Raw genomic sequence first — 26,217 nt, 5'->3', positions numbered from 1 at the left:
TGTCACTTCTAGGTTAGACTACTGCAATGCTCTACTTTCCGGCTACCTGGATAAAGCACTAAATAAACTTCAGTTAGTGCTAAATACGGCTGCTAGAATCCTGACTAGAACCCCCAAAAATGATCATATTACTCCAGTGCTAGCCTCCCTACACTGGCTTCCTGTCAAGGCAAGGGCTGATTTCAAGGTTTTACTGCTAACCTACAAAGCATTACATGGGCTTGCTCCTACCTATCTCTCTGATTTGGTCCTGCCATACATACCTACACATACGCTACGGTCACAAGACGCAGGCCTCCTAATTGTCCCTAAAATTTCTAAGCAAACAGCTGGAGGCAGGGCTTTCTCCTTTAGAGCTCCATTTTTATGGAATGGTCTGCCTAACAATGTGAGAGACGCAAACTCGGTCTCAACCTTTAAGTCTTTACTGAAGACTCATCTCTTCAGTGGGTCATATGATTGAGTGTAGTCTGGCCCAGGAGTGTGAAGTTGAACGGAAAGGCTCAACTCGTCGTGTTTGGAGGACAAAGAATACTGAGTTGCATCCAAAGAACACCATACCTACTGTGAAGCATGGGGGTGGAAACAGCATGCTTTGGGGTGTTTTTTCATCAAAGGGACCAGGACGACTGATCCGTGTAAAGGAAAGAATGAATGGGGCCATGTATCGTGAGATTTTGAGTGAAAACCTTCTTCCATCAGCAAGGGCATTGAAGATGAAACGTGCCTGGGTCTTTCAGCATGACAATGATCCCAAACACACCGCCCGGGGCAACGAAGGAGTGGCTTCGTAAGAAGCATTTCAAGGTCCTGGAGTGGCCTAGCCAGTCTCCAGATCTCAACCCCATAGAAAATCTTTGGAGGGAGTTGAAAGTCCGTGTTGCCCAGCAACAGCCCCAAAACATTACTGCTCTAGAGGAGATCTGCATGGAGGAATGGGCCAAAATACCAGCAACAGTGTGTGAAAACCTTGTGAAGACTTACAGAAAACGTTTGACCTCTGTCATTGCCAACAAAGGGTATATAACAAAGTATTGAGATAAACTTTTGTTATTGACCAAATACTTATTTTCCACCATAATTTGCAAATAAATCCATAAAAAAATCCTACAATGTGATTTTCTGGATTTTTCCCCCTCATTTTGTCTGTCATAGTTGAAGTGTACCTATGATGAAAATTACAGGCCTCTCTCGTCTTTTTAAGTGGGAGAACTTGCACAATTGGTGGCTGACTAAATACTTTTTTGCCCCACTGTATGCACAAACTCTTCCGAACTGTTTCGCTGTTTTTATTTAACCTTTATTTAACTAGGCAGTTCTTATCAACTTACACTGTAGAAGCACTGGTCCTCTTACATTTTAATTCCAGGTTGCATATTACAATATTTAAGGGCAGATGGTCTGCTCTGTCCATAACAGTCACACCAAGCATAGGGTTGGTTGGTATAAGATTGAAATGGGAAAATAATGTACCCATGAAAACCCTATGAAATAGCTCCCCAATACCATCTGATGTATATATTTAATGTATTACATGACTGGTGACCACAGCCCTTCCAACAATACATTTAAATCATGTTTTACTGTGATTGTTTCCACCCTGCTGAATGTTTTCAATGTATTCCATTTCAAATGTGTCTCCCAGTGCAGCTTTACTTCCAGGCTATTATGACACATCTGGCAGTTTCTTCTATGTTCCTAGGCCCAGTACAATGGAAAACATGTTGTTTTTTGGTCACTACCATTGCAGGAAAATACCATGCTACTGGTGCAACTAGCAAACCAAAAACAACATAATAGTAGTTACTTAGCCTGATAACACATCACTCCCGACAGACACAGGCAAAAATGTAGCAGTCTATACACCTAATCATTAGCGATCTGACATGCTGTATTACATGGAAACTGTAGGCTACTAACAGCAGCAGCTACATAGTCTAGTTTACTATGGTCCTGTCCCTCTGACCAGGGTAAACAAAGTGGTAATGTTGTGTATGGTATATACAGTATGTCACTTCAAACAGTTTATTTCATTTAATTATACACAAGAGAGAAAAACATGCATGTACAAACATTACATTATTGTCAGTTAGCGGATGCTCTTATCCAGAGCAACTTATAGGACAAATAAGGGTTAATTGCCTTGCTTAAGGGCACATTGACAGATTTTTCACCAAGTCAACTCGGGATTCAAACCAGCAACCTTTAGTTACTGGCCCAACACTCTTAACCGCTAGGCTACCTGCCGCCAGATCAATTAACTTCAATAGTTATTCAAATACATTCATCATCAATGACAAAAATAATAAATCTAGTATTAAAATACAATTTATTAAACACAAGTACTCGATTCATAGCTTGTTAATCATTAAACAAAAGTTGTTTAGTAATATAAAATAATCCACCCAAACTAAAGCTAAAAACTGATCACACCATCTTTATCTGATATACACTGAGTGCACAAACATCAGGAACACCTTCCTAATAGTGAGTAGCACCCCCCTTTATCCTCAGAACAGCCTCAATGCATCAGGACATAGACTGTCCAAGGTGTTGAGAACGTTCCACAGGGATGCTGGTCCATGTGGACTCCAATGCTTCCTACAATTCTGTCAAGTTGGCTGGGAGTGGATCTACTCTGAATAGCTCGTTCCTTCTCCTCCCACAGATGCACAATTCAGCTGAATTCACTGTAATGTACTTGGAACCATTACTGGACAAGCCGTGTGGCACAAGGCATAATCCTGTTGAAAAAGTCTATTTGCAGATGCATACAGTGCTGCCATGAAGGGACGCATCTGATTGGCAATGATGTTTAGATATTTTTTGTTGTTGTGCACTCTCCTCCTCCTGATATTTTTTCACTTTCATAGCTGTTAATTGAACACTGCAGTTAGATTAACAAGAATTTGAGCTTTCTGTCGATATAAAGAAATGTCTATGTCCCAGAAAGTCGTCTGTTGTATACAATGTCATTCTAGTCACATTAGCGCACGTTAGCAACAACCATCCCGTTGTGCAGGGGTGGGCAACTCCAGTCCTCGGGCCTGATTGCTAGGGATGGAGAAAAGTGTGACACCAAACACAACAGATGAATCAAATTACATTCTAAACTGAAGATCATGATTATGGGATAATTGGAGTCAGGTGTGTTAGCTGGGGCTGGGGCAAAACTGTGACACCAATCAGGCCATCGAGGACTAGAAATGCCCACCCCTGACAGAGAGGATCATTTAAGGAATTTTTAATTATTCATTCTTTTACTTTTGATACTTAAGTCTATTTACAACCAAATACTTAGACTTTAACTCAAGTAGTATTTTACTTGGTGACTTTCACTTGAGTTACTCTTGCTACATTAAGAGCAGAATTAAGGCTTCTCTCCTGTGTCTGTTCACTGATGACTTTTTAGGTCAGCTGTTGTTTTAAACAATTTTCTACAGTCAGATCAGTGCTAAGGCTTCTCTCTGTTTACCTTGGTGTCTTTTTAACTGACACATTCCAGAGAAACTCTTTCAACAGTCAGAGCAGGAGTAAGGCTTCTCTCCTGTGTGTATACGTTCATGTGTTTTTAAGTAGTCCAGTCGAGAGAACCTCTTTCCACAGCCAGAGCAGGAGTATGGCTTCTCTCCTGTGTGTGTTCTCTGATTAACTTTTAGCTCAGCTGATGTTGTGAAGTATTTTATACAGTCTGAGCAGGAGTAAGGCTTCACTCCTGTATGTATACGTTCATGTGTTTTTAAGTGGCCCAGTTGAGAGAAAATCTTTCCACAGTCAAAGCAGGAGTATGGCTTCTCTCCTGTGTGTGTTCTCTGATGAACTTTTAGCTCAGCTGATGTTGTGAAACATTTTACACAGTCAGAGCAGGAGTAAGGCTTCACTCCTGTATGTCTACGTTCATGTGTTTTTAAGAGGTCCAGTCGAGAAAAACTCTTCCCACAGTCAGAGCAGGAGCAAGGCTTCTCTGATGTGTGTGTTCTCTGAAGAGCTTTTAGCTCAGCTGATGTTTTGAAGCATTTTACACAGTCACAGCAGGAGTAGGGCTTCTCCCCTGTATGTATACGTTCATGTGTTTTTAAGTGTCCCAGTTGAGAAAAAGTCTTTCCACAATTAGAGCAGGAATATGGCTTCACTACCATATGTACATGTTCATGTGTTTTTAAGGTTCTCAGTAGAGGGAAACTCTTTCCACAGTCAGAGCAGGAGTAAAGTTTCTCTCCGGTGTGTGTTCTCTGGTGAACTTTTAGCTCAGCTGTTGTTGTGAAGCATTTTACACAGTCAGAGCAGGAGTAAGGCTTCACTCCTGTATGTAAACTTTCATGTGTTTTTAAGATGTCCAGTCGAGAGAAACTCTTTCCACAGTCAGAGCAGGAGTAAGGCTTCACTCCTGTATGTATACGTTCATGTGTTTTTAAGTTGCACAGTGCAGAGTAACTATTTCCACAGTCAGTGCAGAAGAAAGGCTTCTCTCCTGTGTGTGTTCTCTGATGAACTTTTAGCTCAGCTGATGTTGTGAAGCATTTTACACAGTCAGAGCAGGGGTAAGGCTTCACTCCTGTATGTAAACTTTCATGTGTTTTTAAGATGTCCAGTTGAGAGAAACTCTTTCCACAGTCAGAGCAGGAGTAAGGCTTCACTCCTGTATGTATACGTTCATGTGTTTTTAAGTTGCACAGTGCAGAGTAACTATTTCCACAGTCAGTGCAGAAGAAAGGCTTCTCTCCTGTGTGTGTTCTCTGATGAACTTTTAGCTCAGCTGATGTTGTGAAGCATTTTACACAGTCAGAGCAGGAGTAAGGCTTCAATCCTGTATGTATACGTTCATGTGTTTTTAAGTGGGAAAGTTGAGAGAAACTCTTTCCACAGTCAGAGCAGAAGAAAGGCTTCTCTCCTGTGTGTGTTCTCTGATGAACTTTTAGCTCAGCTGATGTTGTGAAGCATTTTACACAGTCAGAGCAGGGGTAAGGCTTCACTCCTGTATGTATATGTTCATGTGTTTTTAAGTGGCCCAGTCGAGAGAAACTCGCCCCACAGTCAGAGCAGGAGTAAGGCTTCTCTCCAGTGTGCACTCTCTGATGAACCGTTAGATTCCCTGATGTTGTGAATCTCTTCCCACAGTCAGTACAGGAATACGGATTCTGTCCTGTATGTATTTTTTGGTGTATTTTTAGCTTTGATAGAATTGGGAAAATCTCCTCACAATGTGGGCAGTGGGGAGACCTGTTAGCTCTGTGATCTTCCTGCTGTTGCTCTCTGGATGTAGAGAATGTCTCAACGTGGTCTCCTGTGTGAACAACATCAGAAGAACCAGTCAGTTGGTGTGATATACATGTCAATCAAATGTATATTATGAAGCCCTTTTTACATCAGCAGTTGTCAAAGTGCTTTATTGAAACCCAGCCTAAAATCCCCTAAGAGCAAGCAATGTAGATGTAGCAGCACAGTGGCCACGAAAAACTCCCTAAAAAGCAGGAATCTTAGAAGAAATGTAGAGAGGAAACAGGCTCAAAGAGGTTACCGGGCGACATATGTATTCATATCAGTACAACACAGAAGGGGAATAAAACAACTCTAAAAGTGGATAAGACTTGAAAGCTAAAAAGGGGCGTGTCATCCTCTACTCACTATCACAAGGGTTAGATACTACACAGACTCATTTCATAGGACTTTAAAACACTGGCAGTTTGTAAAACACAAACTTAGATAGAACCTGATCTTACCATGAGAAACAGATTTCCCAATCTTCTCCTCCTCTTCGTCATCTTTAATGTTGGCATTCAGCTCCAGTGTTTGACTGCAGTCTTCCAGCTTCACTGATGCCATGTCTGGATCCTGCAGTTCCACTGGTTCCACTGTCACAATCAGGACCCAGTGACTGTAGGTTTGGACTCAGTGTGGAATGAGAGAGAGACAGGCTGGGTTTGTCCTCACTGTTGATGTTACCGGCCTCAGACTTAATTCTAGTCGTCCTGTAATAACAATGAGAAACAGACACAAAAGTTAGCCTTGACAGTTCTGGCACATTCTTTATTCTCTAAAAATATATTATATTTTTTCCTGTTCAATTATCTAATTCAGTGCTTGACTAGGACTGGAATAGGTGCCGGTACTGTTTATATTTAGGTGCAGCAGCTCCACAATACTGTTAATATTCTATAAGAGGAACATGAGCTCAAACAGTAGAAATTTGAGGTGCTGGTACTCAGCTCTGATGAGCTCCTGTCCAAGTCGAGCACTGATCTCATTTCAATAGATCTGGTAACTAAGCATTGACAAAACATTAATAAATATTAGACAAATTATACACTTTAAAATTAAGCTACACAACTGTAAATGCACTTAATCTATAGTAGATATCCCCTATACACAAATGCATAAATGACTCAAAAAAACATGTAGTACAAGGTTGCAGTATGTTGTAGGCAGCACTATGTACTATTTTCCTGAATAACCTCGTCTTCACTGTATTACTCCAATCAAAAACCAATAGTATTTCCATTCACACCATAGTAACATTTACAGATAGACAGAAACAACTGAATGTCTCAATATTAGTACACATGTAGAAAACTGATAATCATTACATTTAGCTCCAAAACAGTAGTGCAACCACAAAATTCTCTCTCTGTTGCACCCTCAGTGCCTACACTGAAGTACGTCGATGCAGACGGAGTGGAATCCGCCATTTTACCAGCTCGTGAATTTTACACAAAACCAAAAAGGACATGTAAAACGAACCCAGAAATAAATAAATAAATTATCCTTTATGAAATGACCTTGACGAAATGATAAAGATCCACTCAGACTAACCCAAAGTCTCTACGTGACTTGTAAAAAAAGTGATCACGTTCACTCACGCGGTTTGACATAAAAATAGCACATAAAACCTTTATCAAAACTTGACGTATTTGTTACCTAGCCTGTTATGACATGTTATTTCAATATTATAACGTGCTGTTACATACCAGTAGTAATATATTTGAAACGGACACAGAAGTTGTCGTCTCTAGTGCACAATTCTGGCGTATCCTTTATTCCGAAGAATGATGTGCGCCCGCGCAGAACTTCCCGTTCCTCACTACCAGTTTTTAAACCCAGAGACGTAACAACGCGAGACTTCAGAGAACGATTGCGAAGCAGACCAAGCCCGGGTTTGACAAGTCAATGAGAGAAGTGAAGAATTCTGATACTTTTGCAGCGTTTAATGGGGATCATAATAAATACCAAAAATATTCCGTCGGCACACACTTGAAACATGGCCATTATTTTATCAATGTCATAACTGCAGTGGTTTATTCACAATAGCTCTCACTGCGTATCTTACATATCGCAGATTCACATGAGTAGGCAGAAACTCTTAACTCTCCCAACGAAACTCCAGATATAACACCTTTTATCCGTGCCCTGCTCCGAAAAACAATGCTCTCTCCTTCTGCTCTTCTGAGCCGCATGAACTCAAAACAAAACCATTACTGGTCACTCTGACTGACTCTACCTTTCCTAATGCCTCCGTTACCATCTTCCTGGCCTCAAATTATCTCCCAAAAAGACATAATTGTTGATGAATCGCACTCCAAAAGAACCCTTTGTTAGTTTACAACTTTTGGTATTTTTGCTAAATTTTTCGTTGTCCCCGTCTTCCATTCATTCTTACCAACTTTACTCAACTGGGAGATATCAGACTCGAACAAGCACCTCCGCTTCGCCATATTTTACAAAAAAACAAGACACACCCCGCTACGGACTAACACCTGCACTGCAAAAGAGCCGAAGATCAGCCTGATCAGCTTGTACTCATAGAAATGCCTGAGATACACGAATATAACTATACAATATTGCATATGGTATAAGTTTGATTATTTTTTTAGATACACAATGTAATGAAATATATTGATTTAAAATAACATCGAATAGCTTGTTTGTTCTGATATAGACAGAATGACTGAAAATTACCTGTAATTTTAAATCATTAGTTTACAATTTCACAACGGAATTTATTACAATTTATAACCGTCATGTCTCAAAACTGGGAGAAGCCGAAAGAGCAAGTCATTCACCCGACATTTGTTCATCAGGACGGCAACACAACGACACGAGGATAATTGTAAGCATCAACATTTCTGAAAACGTTTCTAATTTGATAGGGTTGTTATATTAACTATCAGTTTCTGTTGATGTCCAAACTATTATTTTCTCTAGGCTAACTCTCTGCCTGGAAACTTGCATGCTAACTTAACTAGCTAACGTAAACTCGTACATCGCCTTGGTCCGTACAATTGCCCTTATTTTAGCCCCAAAAACGTAATACTTTCAGATCAACTGTAATGCCAATACCATTGTAAGCACAATTTCTCCACTTTCCAAATGAATCAATTGCATGGCCTAAACGCTCCCCGTTTCTGCATAATTCAAGCAGGCAATGAGCCCCGTTGGATCTTTTTAAAAATTGCGGGTTGGTGAAGCGAAACTAATGCGTGATAGTGAGAAGGAGAGATGTCCTGTGGGAAAATTGCTTTTTTTTCACTCGATCTGTCCAACTTATCACCTCTAAAATGTAAATAAAATACTATAAAGAGTTTATATAATGTGTCATTACATACCTATTTGAAGTTTTCTGTCAAATTTGAATCGGGTTTTTAGGGCGGTGCTAAAGTGATCTTATAGAAGTAAACAGCGGCTTTGAGAATGATGATCTCATGCAATGATGACGCAAAAAATGACTAGGTATCCCCCCTTACCCCGTCACTGTCCATTTATTGTTTTTAAAGAAAAGATAAGTGCTACACCTGGTGGAGAGATATTGTAAGACAGAAATAGTTGCTTTATGCGGTACTGTACGTTACGACATGACGGAGGGTCCGTTTTTTCAACTTTTCTCCAATACTATAGAGCCATTAACATGTCGATCAACGCTTGAATAGAAACCTAGTTCAAACCCCCGATTTTGAAGTCAACACTGTCCCATTAGTTTTCTTTGTAGCCTCGTTTGAATGTTGCGGTTGCGCACATTTGTACGGAATGGGGTGAGTTTACGTTAGCTAACGTTAGATAGTAAGGCGAGAAAGCAGGGCTAACATATTTTATGGTTGTATAAACAGTCAGCTAGCTTACTCTATCGGTTTAGCTAACTACGGTTAGCTATGTTTTCTGGTAACGGGTCATTGTCATTGTTTTTTGGCAGACATTTTTTTAATGTATTAACTAGCTAGAGTCCAACATCAACGTTACTCTCTGGGTACCTACCGTGAAGCTGGTTGGTTTGCTAACTAATATCTAGCTAGCTAAGAACGTTAGCTCACAGGAGAGAGGGCATTAATATGTTACAATTAAGAGGAGAATGTGTCAAATGCTTTGACCAAAATTAACTAGCTAAGAAGCCTGTCAAAATGTAGTTCAAACTTGCTCTCAGTGTATTCATTACTACAGTTTGTTTACTATTTACCTTTTAACTTTTTTTCAGAAAATGAAAAGAGTGAAGATTATAATTATACATCCACAACTGATCAAGACCAGAGCTGTTTCCCTTGAATAATGCCAGGAAGTGGATTGTTCCACAAAATGTGTGTCTTTTGATTCCCTCTGATATTTTATGTATAAATTATGGGTTTTGATGTGCATCTAATAACATTGCATGCATGATTTACTGTATGTCATGTGCTTAAATGTTTGTTGCAGGACTATCCAGAAGTTCACCTGGGCAGGCCCAAAAAAGGCAGAAAAGCCAGTCTTGTTCTCCCTCTACCCCAGCTCAGGATGAATTTAATGTGGACACGCCTAGACGTGGTAAGAGAAACCGGAGAGTCAGTGGGAAATGTCAAACCTTTCACAGGGTAGCATAGATGGGATTTTCTTTATTGTATCAGGCATCACTGCCTATCAGGATCATTATTCACACATGATATACAGTACATATACATTTTCCTATCCAAAGCCTTGCTTTTTAAGTTGTCCTGATTACACCCAAATTTGATTTTTATTTGTGTTTCAGGGCAATCCAGGGATTCAGCTGGCCGTTTAGATGCTCTCCTTCCCCGTCTCACTTCACACACGGTGGGTCAAGAGTACAACTTGCCAGACAAGTCCAGAAATCATAATCAGGTAACCTGTCAACTACTAAGGGATGTTTATTCATTGGGTTTGAATGTTACTGAATCATCCAGGGCTTCTACTAGCCAGTCCCACCTCCAGAGCAGGGAGCACTGACATTTTCCAAATCCCCCCTGTTACTCTACCAGACAAGGTGAGAGAAGTTATGTAGTAACTAAAGTTTGCTCATCAGTGCTAGTTTCTTTACAATGAGCAGAAATTATACACATCTTGTTCAGTCTTGATAACTGAAGATTAAAACTATCCTTAAAATATGTATTGTAGTGTGTAGGTTTACAAAAATCAAGCACTATTTCTTTTTGCTGTTTACCTCTGGGTTGACACTGAGTTGGCTTTGAATTTGTAAGATTCATCCAGGGCTTCTACTTGCCAGGCCCAACGGAGCCAAGAGCATCGAAGCTCTCACCCTCCCATTCCCTCCGCTAAGACCAGAGCTGTTTCCCATGAATAATGTCAGTAAGTGGATTGTTCCACGAAATGTGTGCCTTTTTTGATTCTCTCTGATATGTTATGTATAAGTGATGTACTAATTCAAAAGGCAACTATTTTGTAGAATGACAAAATGTACTACAAAATGTAAACTTGTGTTAAAGTTAAACACCGATCTAGTAGAATATATACTATTATTGAAATGTTGAACTATATGTATTATTGCAAGTAAAATTTCACTTTTATTTGCAATCAACTTGTCTGTCAGGATCCTCTTGTGTGTGACAACAATGTCAACACAATGTTCTCATTTCAGAAGTGTGTCCTAACTAAATTGGTAGAGATATTGGAGGTGAAACGTGTTGGGAGATCAGAGCCCCAAGACTCTGAGTTCCATGTCAAGAGATGGAGACGGAGCAAGACTTTGAGCAACTAGAGAAGCAGCGCCGAAGTGCGGATGCACAGAATCTGATGGTGAAATTGACATTTATTTTTGACATTTCATTTACACTGTAGATTTAGTCAACATCTTTCACACTACCTAAAGCGATACAATTGGTTAATTCCACTCTTACAAGCAATGCCTGTAGAATTATTTTTTAATTTTTTATTAGTCCTACTGAGATAGAGGTTACTGCATAACTTCCAGGGTTTCAAACAGTCTCTTGACACAGATTAAGGTTAAGCAACATTGGTGGTAAGAACACAAAGGACGGTGCCAACAAGGTCATGGACAGGTATGTCATATCTTTAGAATGGATCCAGTAAGTAATTTTAAAGGTATCGTTAGTGATACAAACTGTCTGCAACAAAGACAGTAAATCCAAGAGCCTTCTCTCCTCAGCAGTTTGAAAGTGTTCAATTCACAAAGAACATCTTATGTGTGCTTGACTTTCAGGCTCTTTACCAATGGCCTGATGTCCTTGTTCAACTTCAACGACCATCACGCAATGCGGGGATTAGGAAACACAACTGTGTACTCTGTTGTCAATGGTACCTACAAACATGTAATTATTCTGTAGTATATTTTGTATTAATAACTGGGTGGGCCCTGAAAGCTGATTGGAAAGCTGATTGGCTAACAGCCATGGTATATTTAAGCAATAATACATGAGAGCCCATGTGTTATGATGACATTTATCATGGCTGTGAGTGTCATAGCCTTAAAAGCAAAGTCCTCTGGGTTGTGTAGTGCCGTAACCACACAATACATGTTTACAGTCTGTATCCAGGCACGCTGAGTTGCGTTGTGCATAAGAAAAGCCTTTACTACACCCTCCCATTGCTTAAAGGGTCACTAAGGTCGTATAATCAAAATGACCTGCTCTGTCTGTTTTAATAGGCTAGATTCCTATTTTGTCTACTAAAACCAATTATTAATTTGCATGGTGGTAATTTGTGTGGTCCCTTTTTGAGAAGAATGGTTTAGGAGCTTGGCAATTTTGAATGAGGTGATCATGTGACCTTAATGACCTTTTAACCTATCTATAACGGTCTGCCCAACGTGACATTTTCTCAAATTCTGTTGTATTTATTTTGCTATGCTTTAGCCGGGGCGGCAGGGTAGCCTAGTGGTTAGAGCGTTGGACCGAAAGGTTGCAAGTTCAAATCCCCGAGCTTACAAGGTACAAATCTGTCGTTCTGCCCCTGAACAGGCAGTTAACCCACTGTTCCTAGGCCGTCATTGAAAATAAGAATTTATTCTTAACTGACTTGCCTAATTAAATAAAGGTAAAAAAAAAAAAAATGCTTCACCATATTTTAGAAATAGCATTACACAATCAACATCTTGATCAACTCTAGGTCTTCCCAAGCTGGGTTGCCAATTTAGTGACATTTTCGCTATATTTAGCGAGTATTCAGACCCCTCTAGCGACACATTTTCAAAAAATTGACTAGTGACAAATCTAGTGACTTTTTCTGGTGTTATTGGAGACTCTGACGTGAAAGCATGTATTGTTCTTAGTGGGCCCCACCCCCGTCCCAAAGCACTCACTTGCAGCCCAGTCCTCGCGCAGCAGTCGCGCATGCGGGAAGCTGGCTGATCCCGCCCTGGCTTACATTCAGGGCGTGATGTAAATGTGAAATATTCTTTGTCTAAAATAAATCACTGCACAAAAATAAATCACTGCATTTGACTCACTCAGTCACTTACTCACCTTGTCCCACTGTGTGTGTGCCTCTCTGTGACGTAAGATAAACATCTAGCTGGCTAGCTCATCATGTCTCTGTCTAAACTGTACACTCAAAATACAGAAAGGAGTGGGAATCAAACCCTGAATTCAAAGGCTGGTTGAAGCTGTCTATTGGAGATAATACACGGACGGGCATACTGCCTGTATTGTAAGGCTGATTTCTATGCCAAACTTAGTGATGTAAAAAAACACATGACAACTCAAAAGGCAAAGCCTTGTAACAGTTCCACCCAAAACAAGCTGCAATTTATGGTTAACAAATTTACTCTGCAAAAAAGGCTGAGGACATCATGGCATTAGCTATCGCTGAACAATGTTCCATGCAGGCATGTGATCACATTGGAGAAGCATGTAGAGCTGCTTTCTCAGACTCCACTGCTGCTACCCACTTCAAAATGCACATGTCAAAGTGTACAGAAATTATTAATGGTGTTCTAGCGCCATACTTTCTGGAAAAGTTGGTTGCCGATGTGGGTGAGCAGCGTTTCAGCCTCCTCCTCGATGAGTCTACGGATGTAAGTGTTTCTAAGTACCTGGGGGTTGTGTATGGGTACTTTAGTGACACCAAGCAGACAATTGTATCACCATTTCTGGGGCTTGTTAAATTGGAGGGAGGAGATGCCAAATCTGTAGCCCGTGCTGTTGTGGCTTTCCTCGAGAAGTGTTGTCTTAAAAAAGAGAAGGATAGGGACTGACAATGCCTCTGTTATGACGGGGATTAACAATGGGGTCCATAAAGTGCTGAAGAAGGAGTATGGCCTCATATATCTGGTTCTTATTCGCTGTGTGATGCCACTCTGCAGCTTGAAGTGCTGAAGGAAGAGTAATGGCCTCATATATCTGGTTCTTATTCGCTGTGTGTGCCTCTCTGCAGCTCATTTGTAGTTCTAAACATATTTAGGGTGTTTTTACTCACTTTTTTGTCTTTCCCACAAAGTTATTCCTCTCTCCTACAGCGTCCATCACAATTACATGCACATTGTCAATTATGCAAATTGGACGATAACGTCATTTAGCGACTTTTAGGACAGCTAATAGCTGAGGAGTTGGCAATCCCAAGGATCTGGGAATGCACGGACGGTTTTAGCGGGGGAACAGGAAGTTCCAGGCAGGCGCCCACCATTATTCAGTATAAAGAAAGCACCAGAACGATGCAGTCAAGAAGATAAGCTAAGTGTCCTTTTCTATTTATTACTACAGGTATGTAATAGCACGTTTAAACGTTCTAATATCAAAAGAATGTCATAACATTTTAGGTAATAAATCCGTTAAGGTATTATCACGTTCGGTAAAGGTTTGATGTGTAATTTTTGTGTCAAACCGAGTGAAGCACATAACTAAGTTACATATTTAGAGCCTTTAGGGTTTGTCTGAGTCATTTCATAAATAATCTATTTACTTCTGAGATTTCTGAATTCGTGTTGCAAGTTGTTGTTTTTTTATGTAAAATTCACGAGCTGGTAAAATGGCGGCGCCATTCGGTTTGCGTCAACGGACTTGAATTTTTTTATTGCAACAATAATAACATTATTACACATCAATACAGGGACATTACTGTGAATACAATGACAACACATGTAAAGTCCAGGCAGAGAGACAATTTCACGGTTCCACCACTGTTTTGAAGCTGAATGTAATGATCATCAGTTTTCTACATCTGTAGTAATATTCAGTTGTTTCTATCTTTATCTATAAATGTTACTATGGTGTGAAAGGGTAATACTATTTGTTTTGATTTAAATAATACAGTGAAGACAAAGTTATTCAGGAAAATAGTACTGCCTAAAACAAACGGTAACCTTGTACTAAATGGTTTTTGAGTCATTTATGCATTTGTGAATTCAGGACATCTACTATACATTAAGTGTACTTAAGTTGTGTAGCCTGATTTTAAAGTGTATACATTGTCTAATGGGAATCAGATCTATTGAAATCGGATCAGTGCTTGACTTGGACAGGAGCTCACCAGAGCGGAGTACCAGCACCTCAAATTTCTGTTTGAGCTCATGTTCCTCTTACAGAATATTAGCTCAACAGTATTGTAGCGCTCCTGCACCTAAATATAAACAATATTTTTTGAGAATAAATTAAGTGCCAGAACTGCCAAGACAATAACTTTTGGGTCCGTTTGTCTTTATTACTACAGGCCGACTCAGATTAAGTCTGAGGCCGGTAACATCAACAGTGAGGACAAACCCAGCCTGCCTCTCTCCTTCCACACTGAGTCCAAACCTACAGTCACCCAGTCCTGATTGTGACAGTGGAGCCCAGTTTGCTCTGCAGGATCCAGAGATGGCATCAGTGAAGCTGGAAGACTGCAGTCAAACACTGGAGCTGAATGTCAACATTAAAGATGAAGAAGAGGAGGAGACGATTGGGAAATCTGTTAGTCATGGTAAGAGCAGGTTCTATGTGTAACCAATGTGAAATGGCTAGCTAGTTAGCTATGGTGCGCGCTAATAGTGTTTCAAACGGTGACGTCACTTGCTCTGAGACCTTGAAGTAGTGGTTCCCCTTGCTCTGCAAGGGCCGCGGCTTTTGTGGAGTGATGGGTAACAATGCTTCGTGGGTGACTGTTGTTGATGTGTGCAGAGGGTCCCTGGTTCGAGCCCGGGTCGGGGCGAGGGGACGGACTAAAGTTATACTGTTACATATCTAACTAAGTTTGTTGTTCGTTCCAACTTCCCACTGTGCATGAAAAGATGCTGTAGAACTGTTTCATGATGAACTGTTTCAATGAGAAGGTAGATGTTATTTCATGCTACTGACACTTGCATGGTTTGACACCAGTATTGCCATCATTTGTTTTATTCACTGGTCTATCTGGAGTGATCAATTATTTAGTGAAGTAGGGTTTTAAAGTTCTATGAAATGTGTGTGTGTGTAGTTACTAACTCTTGCGATAGTGAGTGGAGGATGACACGCCCCATCTTACCCACTTTTAGAATAGTTTTATTCCACTTTTGTTTTGCACAGCTTTCTTCTATGTATACATACCGTGCATTCGGAAAGTATTCAGACCCCTTGACTATTTCCACATTTTGTTACGTTACAGCCTTATTCTAAAATTGAATGAAAAAAGGTCATCAATGTACCTCAAAGGAAACACAGGTTTATAGAAATGTTTGTAAATGTTTTAAAAATTCAAAACAGAAATACCTTTATTTACATCAGTATTCAGGCCCTTTGCGATGAGACTCCACCTTAAACTCAGGTGCATCCTGTTTCCATTGATCATCCTTGACATGTTTCTACAACTTGATTGAGATTCCACCTGTGGTGAATTACATTGATTGGACAAGATTCAGAAAGGAACACACCTGTATACAAGGTCCCACATTTGACAGTGCATGTCAGAGTAAAAACCAAGCCATGAGGTCGAAGGAATTGTCCGTAGAGCTCTATGAAAGGATTATGTTGAGGCACAGATCTGGGGAAGGGTACTAAAACATTTCCAAATAAAAAGTGTAATATGCAGATAATGCAGAGACCTCTAAGAACTACAGCCAATAAAAATAGAGGATTTACAGTTCCAATGCTTCTAGAATCACCGGTTTGTAAAAACTCACAACACTGATCCCAAATATTATGAAACTCTTCTTTTCACTATATAAGTATATTCATCAAGAGTCAGACTTGACATTCATTATTTTAACCAATGACCAAGTGAGGGGGAACTGACATGCATCCAGTGGAGAGCAATTGAATGTCTAGCTTGTAAATAGACAGAGGTCAACCATTGTCTTTTCTCTCCTATGTAAAGAGATATTCTCTGGGTAAAGATTTAGGCGGTATAGTTTTGGGATTAGTGGTATTGTGGTAGAGGTCATCTCAGAGATATAGCACAGTACTGAGCTCAAAGAGGTCAACCATTGTCTTTTCTCTCCTATGTAAAGAGATATTCTCTGGGTAAAGATTTAGGCGGTATAGTTTTGGGATTAGTGGTATTGTGGTAGAGGTCATCTCAGAGATATAGCACAGTACTGAGCTCAAATGTTTATCTCAGCACATTCCCACTAAATGCGTGTTACATTTAACACACATTTCTGGGGTATTGGGGTCAAATTTGTGGGGCTTAATTTGGGATTATCATCATCATCAGGACCATAAACATTAACTAGATTAATATGCTCATTCAAAAAAGTTTCCCGTGTCAAAATATATCTACCAGATGTATCAGTTATAATATTATCCACTTGAAACGGAACAGATTTGTGAATTAAAACGATAACACCATGAGAATGAGAGGAGAAACAGGAAACCATCTCCTGCGTACTTGAAGTATCTCGTCCTTCAACAAGTGAGTTTCTTGTAGAAACACAATAGATGAAGTTGTAAGACCAGTAATGACCTGTTTTTAAGCTTAGATGGTTTACAAACTCCACTGACATTCTACGGAGTACATTTCAGTTTTGCATTAGAAGTCATTTAACCAAAGATGTAAACATGGAATAAGCTATAGCATAAAAACACATCTAAAATATGTTTAGTAACCACAAGGACCGCATTAATATTTTGTAGTGAGAAAAATGTGTAAAGATCTGTTGGAACAAACAAACCATAAATCTATCCTAACAGTAGAACACTGAACCCCATTCCACTGTCTCCCTAACCGAGACTCCCAACTCTTCCCCTCCCACCTCCCCCTAATCGTAGCCTGGTGGACGACTGATCCATTAAAGGGAGCAGTCTAACCTAACGACGCTAAACAAAACAAAGTGTCTCCTGCCTTCTCTCGGCCATTACTCCTCACGAGCAAAACAAAAGGCATATCTAGCAAGATGATATGTGAAATATCACAACAAAAGATATGTGAAATATCACAACAAAAGGCATATCTGGCAAGATGATATGTGAAATAACACAACAAAAGGCGTATCTGGCAAGATGATATGTGAAATATGAAAACAAAATGCATATCTGGCAAGATGATATGTGAAATATGAAAACAAAATGCATATCTGGCAAGATGATATGTGAAATATCACAACAAAAGGCATATCTGGCAAGATGATATGTGAAATATCACAAAAGATATGTGAAATATGAAAACAAAATGCATATCTGGCAAGATGATATGTGAAATATCACAACAAAAGGCATATCTGGCAAGATGATATGTGAAATATCACAAAAGATATGTGAAATATGAAAACAAAATGCATATCTGGCAAGATGATATGTGAAATATCACAACAAAAGGCATATCTGGCAAGATGATATGTGAAATATCACAACAAAAGATATGTGAAATATGAAAACAAAATGCATATCTGGCAAGATGATATGTGAAATATCACAACAAAAGGCATATCTGGCAAGATGATATGTGAAATATCACATCCTATTCATTTTTGAAAAGTAGGAAAGAATAGCTCTACCTAAAACAGTAATGCAAGTTAGTGAAGCCTGAGACTAATATTACAGTATGGACAGTCCAAAATAGTTGTAGATGATCCACAACACAGGCTCTTTTGCTAGTAGCTACCAAGTAACAAAGTGGCCCTCACATATAATATTAACGTGGTATACCATGATACAGTTACAAACCAATAAAATATCAAAGATCAGAAATGAACAGCCTATGTAAGGAAAAGGGATGCCGTTGAATATGTGCTTCGTTACCCAAAGGCCCTTTGCACAAGATGTCCGTGTGAAAGCCGAACATCATGTGCAATCATTTTAGTCCAAGGATATGATCAAAAGGCCTCCATCATTCTTAAAAAGTTTGGAACCACCAATACTTATTATAGATCTGGCCGCCCGGCCAAACTGAGATATCGGGAGAGAAGGGCCTTGGTCAGGGAGTCAAGCACTGAATTAGATAATTGAACAAGAAAAAACAATATATTTTTGGAGAATAAAGAAAGTTCTGGAACTGTCAAGACAATAACTTGTCTGTTTCTCATTGTTACTACAGGCCGACTCAGATCAAGCCAGAGGCCGTTAATTTCAGCAGTGAGGACAGACGCAGCCTGCCTCTCTCCTTCCACACTGAGTCCAAACCTACAGTCACAGGGTCCTGATTGTGACAGTCGAGACCAGTTTGCACTGCAGGATCCAGAGATGGCATCAGTGAAGCTGGAAGACTGCAGTCAAACACTGGAGCTGAATGCCAACATTAAAGATGAAGTGGAAGAGAAGATTGGGACATCTGTTTCTCATGGTAAGCACAGGTTCTATCTAAGTGTGTTGTTCATTCCAACTTCCCACTGTGTATGAAAAGTTGCAGTAGAACTGTTTCATGATGAACTGTTTCAATGAGAAGGTAGATGTTATTTCATGCTACTGACACTTGCATGGTTTGACACCAGTATTGCCAACATTTGTTTTATTCATTGGACTGTCTGCAGTGATCAGAGAGTAGTCTAAAGAAGTGAAGTAGACAAACTGCCAGTGTTGTAAAGTTCTATGAAATGAGTCTGTGTAGTTACTAACCCTTGTGATAGTGAGAGGAGGATGATATGAAATGAGTCTGTGTAGTTACTAACCCTTGTTATAGTGAGTAGAGGATGACACTCCCCTTTTTAGCTTTCATCTCTTACCCACTTTTAGAATAGTTTTATTCCCCTGTATTGTACAGCCTACTGATATGAATACATACAGTACCAGCCTACTGATATGAATACATATGTCACCCGGTACAGATAGAAGAGGACTGGCCACCCCTTTGAGCCTGGTTCCTCTACGTTTCTTCCAAGGTTCCTGCTTTCTAGGGAGTGTTTCATAACCACTGTGCTTCTGCATCTGCTCTTTTGTGATTTTAGGCTGGATTTCTGTAAAGCACTTTTTCAACGGCTGATGTTTTAAGGGCATTGTCAAATAAATTTGATTGACATGTACAGTACCAGTCAAAAGATTGGATACACCTACTCATTCAAAGGTTTTTCTTTCTTTCTACATTGTAGAATAATAGCGAAGACATCAAAACTATGAAATAACACACATGGAATCATGTAGTAAACAAAAAAAAGTGTTAAACAAATCAAAATAGATTTGAGATTCTTCAAAGTAGCCACCCTTTGCCTTGATGACAGCTTTGCACTCTTGGCATTCTCTCAACCAGCTTCATGAGGTAGTCACCCGGAATGCATTTAAATTAACAGAAGTGCCTTAAGTTAATTTGTGGAATATCTTACCTTAATGCGTTTGAGCCAATCAGTTGTGTTGTGACAAGGTAGGGGGGGTATAGAGAAGAGAGCCCTGTTTGGTAAAAGACCAAGTCCATATTATGGCAAGACCAGCTCAAATAAGCAAAGAGAAATGACAGAACATTTCAAGAACTTTGACAGTTTCTTCAAGTGCAGTCGCAAAAACCATCAAGCGCTATGATGAAACTTGGTTCCATGGCTTTCATGAGGACCACCACAGGAAAGGGAAGACCCAGAGTTACCTCTGCTGCAGGGGATAAGTTCATTAGAGTTACCAGCCTCAAATTGCAGCTCAAATAAATGCTACAGAGTTCAAGTAACAGACAAATCAACTACTCAGAAGACACTGTGTGAATCAGGCCTTCATGGTCGGATTGCTGCAAAGAAACCACTACTAAAGCACACCAATAAGAAAATACGTACTTGGGCCAAGAAACACGAGCAATGGACACTAGACCTGTGGAAATCTGTCCTTTGGTCTGATGAGTCCAACTTTCAGATTTTTGCTTCCATCCGCCGTGTCTTTGTGAGACGCAGAGTAGGTGACTGGATGATCTCCGCATGTGTATTTCCTACCGTGAAGCATGGAGGAGGTGTGATGTTGTGGCGGTGCTTTGCTGGTGACACTGTCTGATTTATTTAGAATTCAAGGCACATGTAACCAGCATGGCTACCACAGCATTCTGCAGTGAGACAACATTCCATCGGTTTGGGCTTAGTGGGACTCATTTGTTTTTCAACAGGACAATGACACAACACACCTCCAGGCTATGTAAGGGCTATTTGACCAAGAAGGAGAGTGATGAAGTGCTGCATCAGATGACCTGGCCTCCACAATCACCAGACCGTAACCCAATTGAGATGGTTTGGGATGAGTTGGATTGCAGAGTGAAGGAAAAGCAGCCAACAATTTGCTCAGCATATGTGGGAAGTCCTTCAAACTGTTGGAAAAGCATTCCAGGTGAAGGTAGTTGAGATGCCAAGAGTGTGCAAAGCTGTGAAGGCAAACTACAAGATATTTTGATTCGTTTAACAATTCTTCGGTTATTTCATAGTTTTGATGTTGTAGAAAATAGCAAAAATAAAGAAACCCTTGAATGAGTAGGTGTGTCAACTTTTGACTGGTACTGTATATCACACCAACTGACTGGTTCTTCTGATGTTCACACAGGAGACCATGTTGAGACATTCTCTACATCTATAGAGCAACAGCAGGAAGATCACAGAGCTAAGAGGTCTCACCACTGCCCACATTGTGAGAAGATTTTCCCAATTCTATCAAAGTTCAAAATACACCTAAAAATACACAAAGGAGGTAATCTGTATTTCTGCACTGACTGTGGGAAGAATTTCACAACATCAAAGGCTATGACAGTTCATCAGAGAGTACACACAGGAGAAAAGCCTTACTTCTGCTCTGACTGTGGAAAGAGTTTCTCTCGACAGGGCGACCTAAAAACACACGAACGTATACATACAGGAGAGAAGCCTTACTCCTGCTCTAATTGTGTAAAATGCTTCAACACATCAGGTGAGCTAAAAATTCACCGGAGAACACACACAGGAGAGAAGCCATACTTTTGCTCTGACTGTAGGGCGAGGTTCTCTCAACTGAGCCACCTAAAACAGCATGAACGTATACACACAGGAAAGAAGCCGTACTCCTGCTCTGACTGCGTAAAATGCTTCACAACATCATCTGAACTAAAAGTTCATCAGAGAACACACACAGGAGAGAAGCCTTACTTTTGCTCTGACTGTAGGGCGAGTTTCTCTCAACTGGGAAACTTAAAACAACATGAACGTGTACACACAGGCGAGAAGCCTTACTCCTGCTCTGATTGTGGAAAGAGTTTTTCTCGACGGGGCCACTTTAAAACACATGAGCATATACATACAGGAGATAAGCCTTACTCCTGCTCTGATTGTGGAAAGAGTTTCTCTCGACTGGGCGATCTAAAAATACATGAACGTATACATACAGGAGAGAAGCCTTACTCCTGCTTTAATTGTATAAAATGCTTCACAACATCAGGTGAGCTAAAAGTTCATCAGAGAACACACACAGGAGAGAAGCCATACTCCTGCTCTGATTGTAGGGCGAGTTTCTCTCAACTGAGCCACCTAAAACAGCATGAACGTATACACACAGGAGAGAAGCCTTACTCCTGCTCTGACTGTAGGAAGAGTTTCTCTCAATCGAGCCACCTGAAACAGCATGAACGTATACACACAGGAGAGAAGTCTTACTCCTGCTCTGACTGTGGAAAATGCTTCACAACATCATCTGAGCTTAAAGTTCATCAGAGAACACACACAGGAGAGAAGCCTTACTTCTGCTCTGACTGTGGGGCGAGGTTCTCTCAACTTGGAAACTTAAAACAACATGAACGTATACACACAGGAGAGAAGCCTTACTCCTGCTCTGACTGTGGGGCGAGTTTCTCTCAACCGTGCAACCTAAAAAATCATAAACGTATACACACAGGAGAGAAGCCTTACTCCTGCTCTGACTGTAGAAAGAGTTTCTCTCAACTGGGCCACTTAAAAAGACACCAAGGTATACATAAAGGAGAGTAGCTACGACCAGCTATGATTAGTCACTCCACTTAATTCTTCTCATAAAATAATTTGCAATGTTGAATTGGATCAAATGGAGAGAACAGGGAGCGTTATGGAATGATCAGTGAGCATCTTGTCAATTTTGCAATTTTGCTGACAGTTGTGAATCTGATGCAGCCGAAGAGCTACTGCCCCTTTACCTGGGAAAGCACCGAACAACAGACCGGGATGTTGGACCATCGAAGAGGTGCAAATATGATGAAACCTACATTGATTTGGGGTTCACTTATATTGGGAATAGTGCCTTTCCTCAGCCAAAGTGTGTTTATAGCTCACAACTGAAACCTTCACTCTTGCGCAGACATTTTGAAAAAAGCATGCCAAATTGAAAAATAAGCCACAGGAGTTTTTTGAGCAAGAATTAAGACAACTTTCGAGTAGTAAGACACCTATTAAAGCAACAGATGCCATTAATAAGAAGGGGCTAGAAGCGTCTTATACGGTGAGCTTCCGAGTGGCAAGGACAGGCAAGCACCATACTATTGTGGAGGACTTCATTCTTCCTGCTTCTGTGGATATGGCTGGAGGAAAGGCCCAAAAAAACTATACCGCATCGGTGACATGGCGAGATGTTTTGATACAATTACTGCTTCGTATATACAAGCCAGTGAATTCTATGGATTACAGCTGGATGAGTCAACAGACATGGCGGGCCTGGCACAGCTCCTGGTATATGTCCGTTACGTTTTTGGGGGGTCAATTAAGGAAGACATCCTCTTTTGCAAACTACTGGAAACCAGGACAACAGGATATCTTTTTAAAGTACTGGACAGCTTTGTGACATCAAATGGATTTTGGTGGTCAAGTGTTGGTATCTGTACTGATGGCGCGAAAGCCATGACAGGGAGACATAATGTGATCTTGCGAAACATCTGAGTGAATTGGGTGCGCAATTACACAGGTACTTTCGCGAAACTGATGACACAAACAGCTGGATTCGTTATCCCTTCTATGCCCCGCCTCCAGTCCACTTACCAATATCTGATCAAGAGAGCCTCATCAAAATGACAAAAAGCGGATCTGTGGAAATGGAATTAGAAGCCACTGCCAGATTTCTGGATTTGGATGCGCTCCGAGTATCCTTCCTTGGAAAATTGCGCTGTTAAGACTCTGATGCCCTTTGCGACCACGTACTTATGTGAGAGTGAATTCTCGGCCCTGACTAGCATAAAAACTAAATACAGGTACAGACTGTGTGTGGAAAATGATTTAAGACAGACTCTCCAATACAACCCAACATTGCTATGTGCATCCTCTCAAGCACAACCTTCTCATTAACCTGTGGTGAGGTATTCACCATTTTCAATTAACAAGTAAGGTTTTATATGTAAAATGGTTAAATAAAGAACATAATGTATTATTATTTGTGTTCTGGTCCTATAAGAGCTCTTTGTCACTTCCAACACGCCGGGTTGTGACGACAACTCACACTCATTTCTTATGTTTAATAAATGTATCCTATTGTGTGTGTGTGTGTGTGTGTGGCTTACAATATTTGAGTGCGCTGACCCTGGTGCTAGAGGGGGTACGCAGCTCGAGGTTGAATGTTTGAAGGGGTCCGGGACTATAAACATTTTGGGATCCACTGGTCTAGATAATCCCAGTTCCTGCTGTGTCATGCTGATGGGAAGACTAGGCTAAGGAGAACCATGCATCCATGCCATGTGTCAGCATTGCAGGCTGGTGGTGTGGGGTGTGTTTTCAGGGCACACATTGGGCCACCTTGATAAAAGTGGAGCAACATTTGAATGCCACAAGATGTCTGAACATCATTGCTGTGGGTATGTTTTTCAACGGCAGGGACTGGGAGACTAGTCAGGATCGAGGAAATTAGCAAAGTACAGAGAGATTCTTGATGAGAACCTGCTACCGAGTGCTCAGGAACTGTTGAGTAACTGTTGAAGTTAATGTTTGTACAATAATTTGTTCTGGGCAACATCTTTTCTTGTGTATAATTTTAAATTAAACAAACTGTTTTAAATGATATGGTGTCTATATATAAACCAAATTTGATCCCATTCACATTCTCACAAACAAATGGCCCACACTGTGTATATATAATTGTTGACGTCCGATGGTCATTCTTATGGTGGGTTGCAAAATGCAGGATCCTTCCAAGTTGAACCCACCAGATGGGGACCGACATGACGGTCCTGTGAGGATCAGGTTACAGTGGATCCCGGTACCTCAATAGAGGTATTGATGGGGGGGTTTATGACCTCACGCCCATCTTAAATTATAATGCAACAGCCCAACTCTATTCTGTTCTCTAATGTGTGAGACTGGAATGTCTGTGTGCCTTAGGAAGAGTTTACAGCCCAAAACTACAGAGCATCAAATAAATGGACATGTATATTTGATCAGCCAAATGGTGGAAACAATGATGGATGGAATATGAAAATGAATGTACATTTTATGTTATTAAAAGTTGAGGATGTTATTACAAAAACATTAACTTTAAGAGTTTTCATAATGTATATGTGATGTTTACATACTTTGTGTAGAAAATATCCAGATGAAAGAGAATGTTTTGGTGATGATAAGGCTGATTTTAGTTGTCCAAACGAGATCACAGAAAATCCTAATACCTTGTAACTAGCTACACCAGAGAGTGTGTCATAAAGATGGAAACGCCCCTTTCTACTCTAGGGTATAAAACATGAGTTAAGAATTTACATATCAGACTAAGTTGAACATGCACTGCAGCCGAGGTCTACGACTAGTCGTGACCCCAAAACGCAACACGAGGTTGAAGACAAAGTAAATCTCTGAACAATCAAGTTTATGGTGGAGTAGCTATTCTTAGTACTGTATCAAGGAAGTTGAATTTAAGCAGAACCATCTGGCTATTCTTTTCAAGTCACCGGTTGTCTACATGGCCCTCTTACCCACGCCGGGAGCATCGACACGGCTGATTAGCCTCCTCAGAAGCCCACTCTCACAGAACGAGTGCAAGGAAACTGACAACTATGAGAAAGGACATTGTGACAGTTTGGAGAATCGGAGACTTGCACCTGAAGACGAATGAACAAGGCGTTGGCCAAACCTTTCCCACTAAGCGGAACTCGACCCACGAAGAGACACCCAACAGAGACCTTCAACACATAAATACATGCATTACACTTTTAACCCATAACAGGGGCAGTTATGCTGTTAGGGCTGAAACTAAGCATAGTTTACAAATGTATCCAAGTGTTGAATTTCTCTCTTGCTCTTTCTCTCTATGTAAATCTTTATCTTGTGTTGGTCCACTAGGGACCTGTTGCCATTGTATGAAGTTCTAACCAATAACCTAGACTGTTTGTGTATATGTATCTTATGTTATCGTTTAGCTTGTTAATAAATAATCAACTCAATGTGTGGTACGGAATTATTAGTGAGACCTGGGTTTGTGCAGATTTCCGAATTATGCCAAGTTCAGAATGAGACTGATGAAATGAATGAATTGGTGACTGCTATGAAATCGATATATTCTGGAAATGGTAACTCATTAAACAAAATTTGCCTGTGGCTGCTCCAGGTTACGGAGTTAATTGTTACAGGATTAATTTAATCATAATTATTCAGTAAATAGAATGTCATCACATTAACGATAACGTGGCCATATTGACCAGGCCATATTGATGCCCCCCGTGCTAGAAACCTAAGATAATCTAGGCCTCACTGTTGAATTCAGTCCATAGGAATTGTGTAGCAAGTTACTCATACACCAA

General features: G+C 40.4%; 2 protein-coding genes across 2 annotated transcripts; one reads left to right on the top strand and one right to left on the bottom strand.

Moving 5' to 3' along the window:
- Positions 1–2,011: 2,011 nt before the first annotated feature.
- Positions 2,012–7,119, bottom strand: LOC109877001 (gastrula zinc finger protein XlCGF26.1-like). The gene is made up of 3 exons (XM_031821055.1): positions 6,966–7,119; positions 5,721–5,969; positions 2,012–5,284 (listed from the first exon to the last, which is right to left on the bottom strand). The coding sequence occupies exons 2-3, from the start codon at positions 5,821–5,823 to the stop codon at positions 3,516–3,518; spliced, it is 1,872 nt and encodes a 623-aa protein (XP_031676915.1). The 5' UTR covers positions 5,824–5,969; positions 6,966–7,119; the 3' UTR covers positions 2,012–3,515.
- Positions 7,120–9,350: 2,231 nt separating this feature from the next.
- Positions 9,351–25,860, top strand: LOC116371907 (zinc finger protein 271-like). The gene is made up of 11 exons (XM_031821049.1): positions 9,351–9,560; positions 9,676–9,783; positions 9,989–10,050; positions 10,161–10,240; positions 10,455–10,559; positions 10,853–11,010; positions 11,435–11,529; positions 13,688–13,931; positions 14,878–15,126; positions 18,652–18,897; positions 21,054–25,860. The coding sequence occupies exons 9-11, from the start codon at positions 15,024–15,026 to the stop codon at positions 22,460–22,462; spliced, it is 1,758 nt and encodes a 585-aa protein (XP_031676909.1). The 5' UTR covers positions 9,351–9,560; positions 9,676–9,783; positions 9,989–10,050; positions 10,161–10,240; positions 10,455–10,559; positions 10,853–11,010; positions 11,435–11,529; positions 13,688–13,931; positions 14,878–15,023; the 3' UTR covers positions 22,463–25,860.
- The last annotated feature ends 357 nt before the right edge of the window (positions 25,861–26,217 follow it).

This window comes from Oncorhynchus kisutch, unplaced genomic scaffold (genome assembly GCF_002021735.2).
Source record: "Oncorhynchus kisutch isolate 150728-3 unplaced genomic scaffold, Okis_V2 scaffold3826, whole genome shotgun sequence".
NCBI lineage: Eukaryota > Metazoa > Chordata > Actinopteri > Salmoniformes > Salmonidae > Oncorhynchus > Oncorhynchus kisutch.
Note: the sequence above shows the minus strand (reverse complement) of the source record. Positions and strands in the feature narration are given on the sequence as shown.

Bases quoted from the DNA above. Each gene is read 5' to 3' on its own strand.
- LOC116371907 (XM_031821049.1), top strand. From the start codon at position 15,024: ATGGCATCAGTGAAGCTGGAAGACTGCAGTCAAACACTGGAGCTGAAT. The intron at 15,127-18,651 runs GTAAGAGCAGGT...TTGTTACTACAG, and splicing joins TGGGAAATCTGTTAGTCATG to GCCGACTCAGATCAAGCCAG. The intron at 18,898-21,053 runs GTAAGCACAGGT...ATGTTCACACAG, and splicing joins TGGGACATCTGTTTCTCATG to GAGACCATGTTGAGACATTC.
- LOC109877001 (XM_031821055.1), bottom strand. From the start codon at position 5,823: ATGGCATCAGTGAAGCTGGAAGACTGCAGTCAAACACTGGAGCTGAAT. The intron at 5,285-5,720 runs GTAAGATCAGGT...TTGTTCACACAG, and splicing joins TGGGAAATCTGTTTCTCATG to GAGACCACGTTGAGACATTC.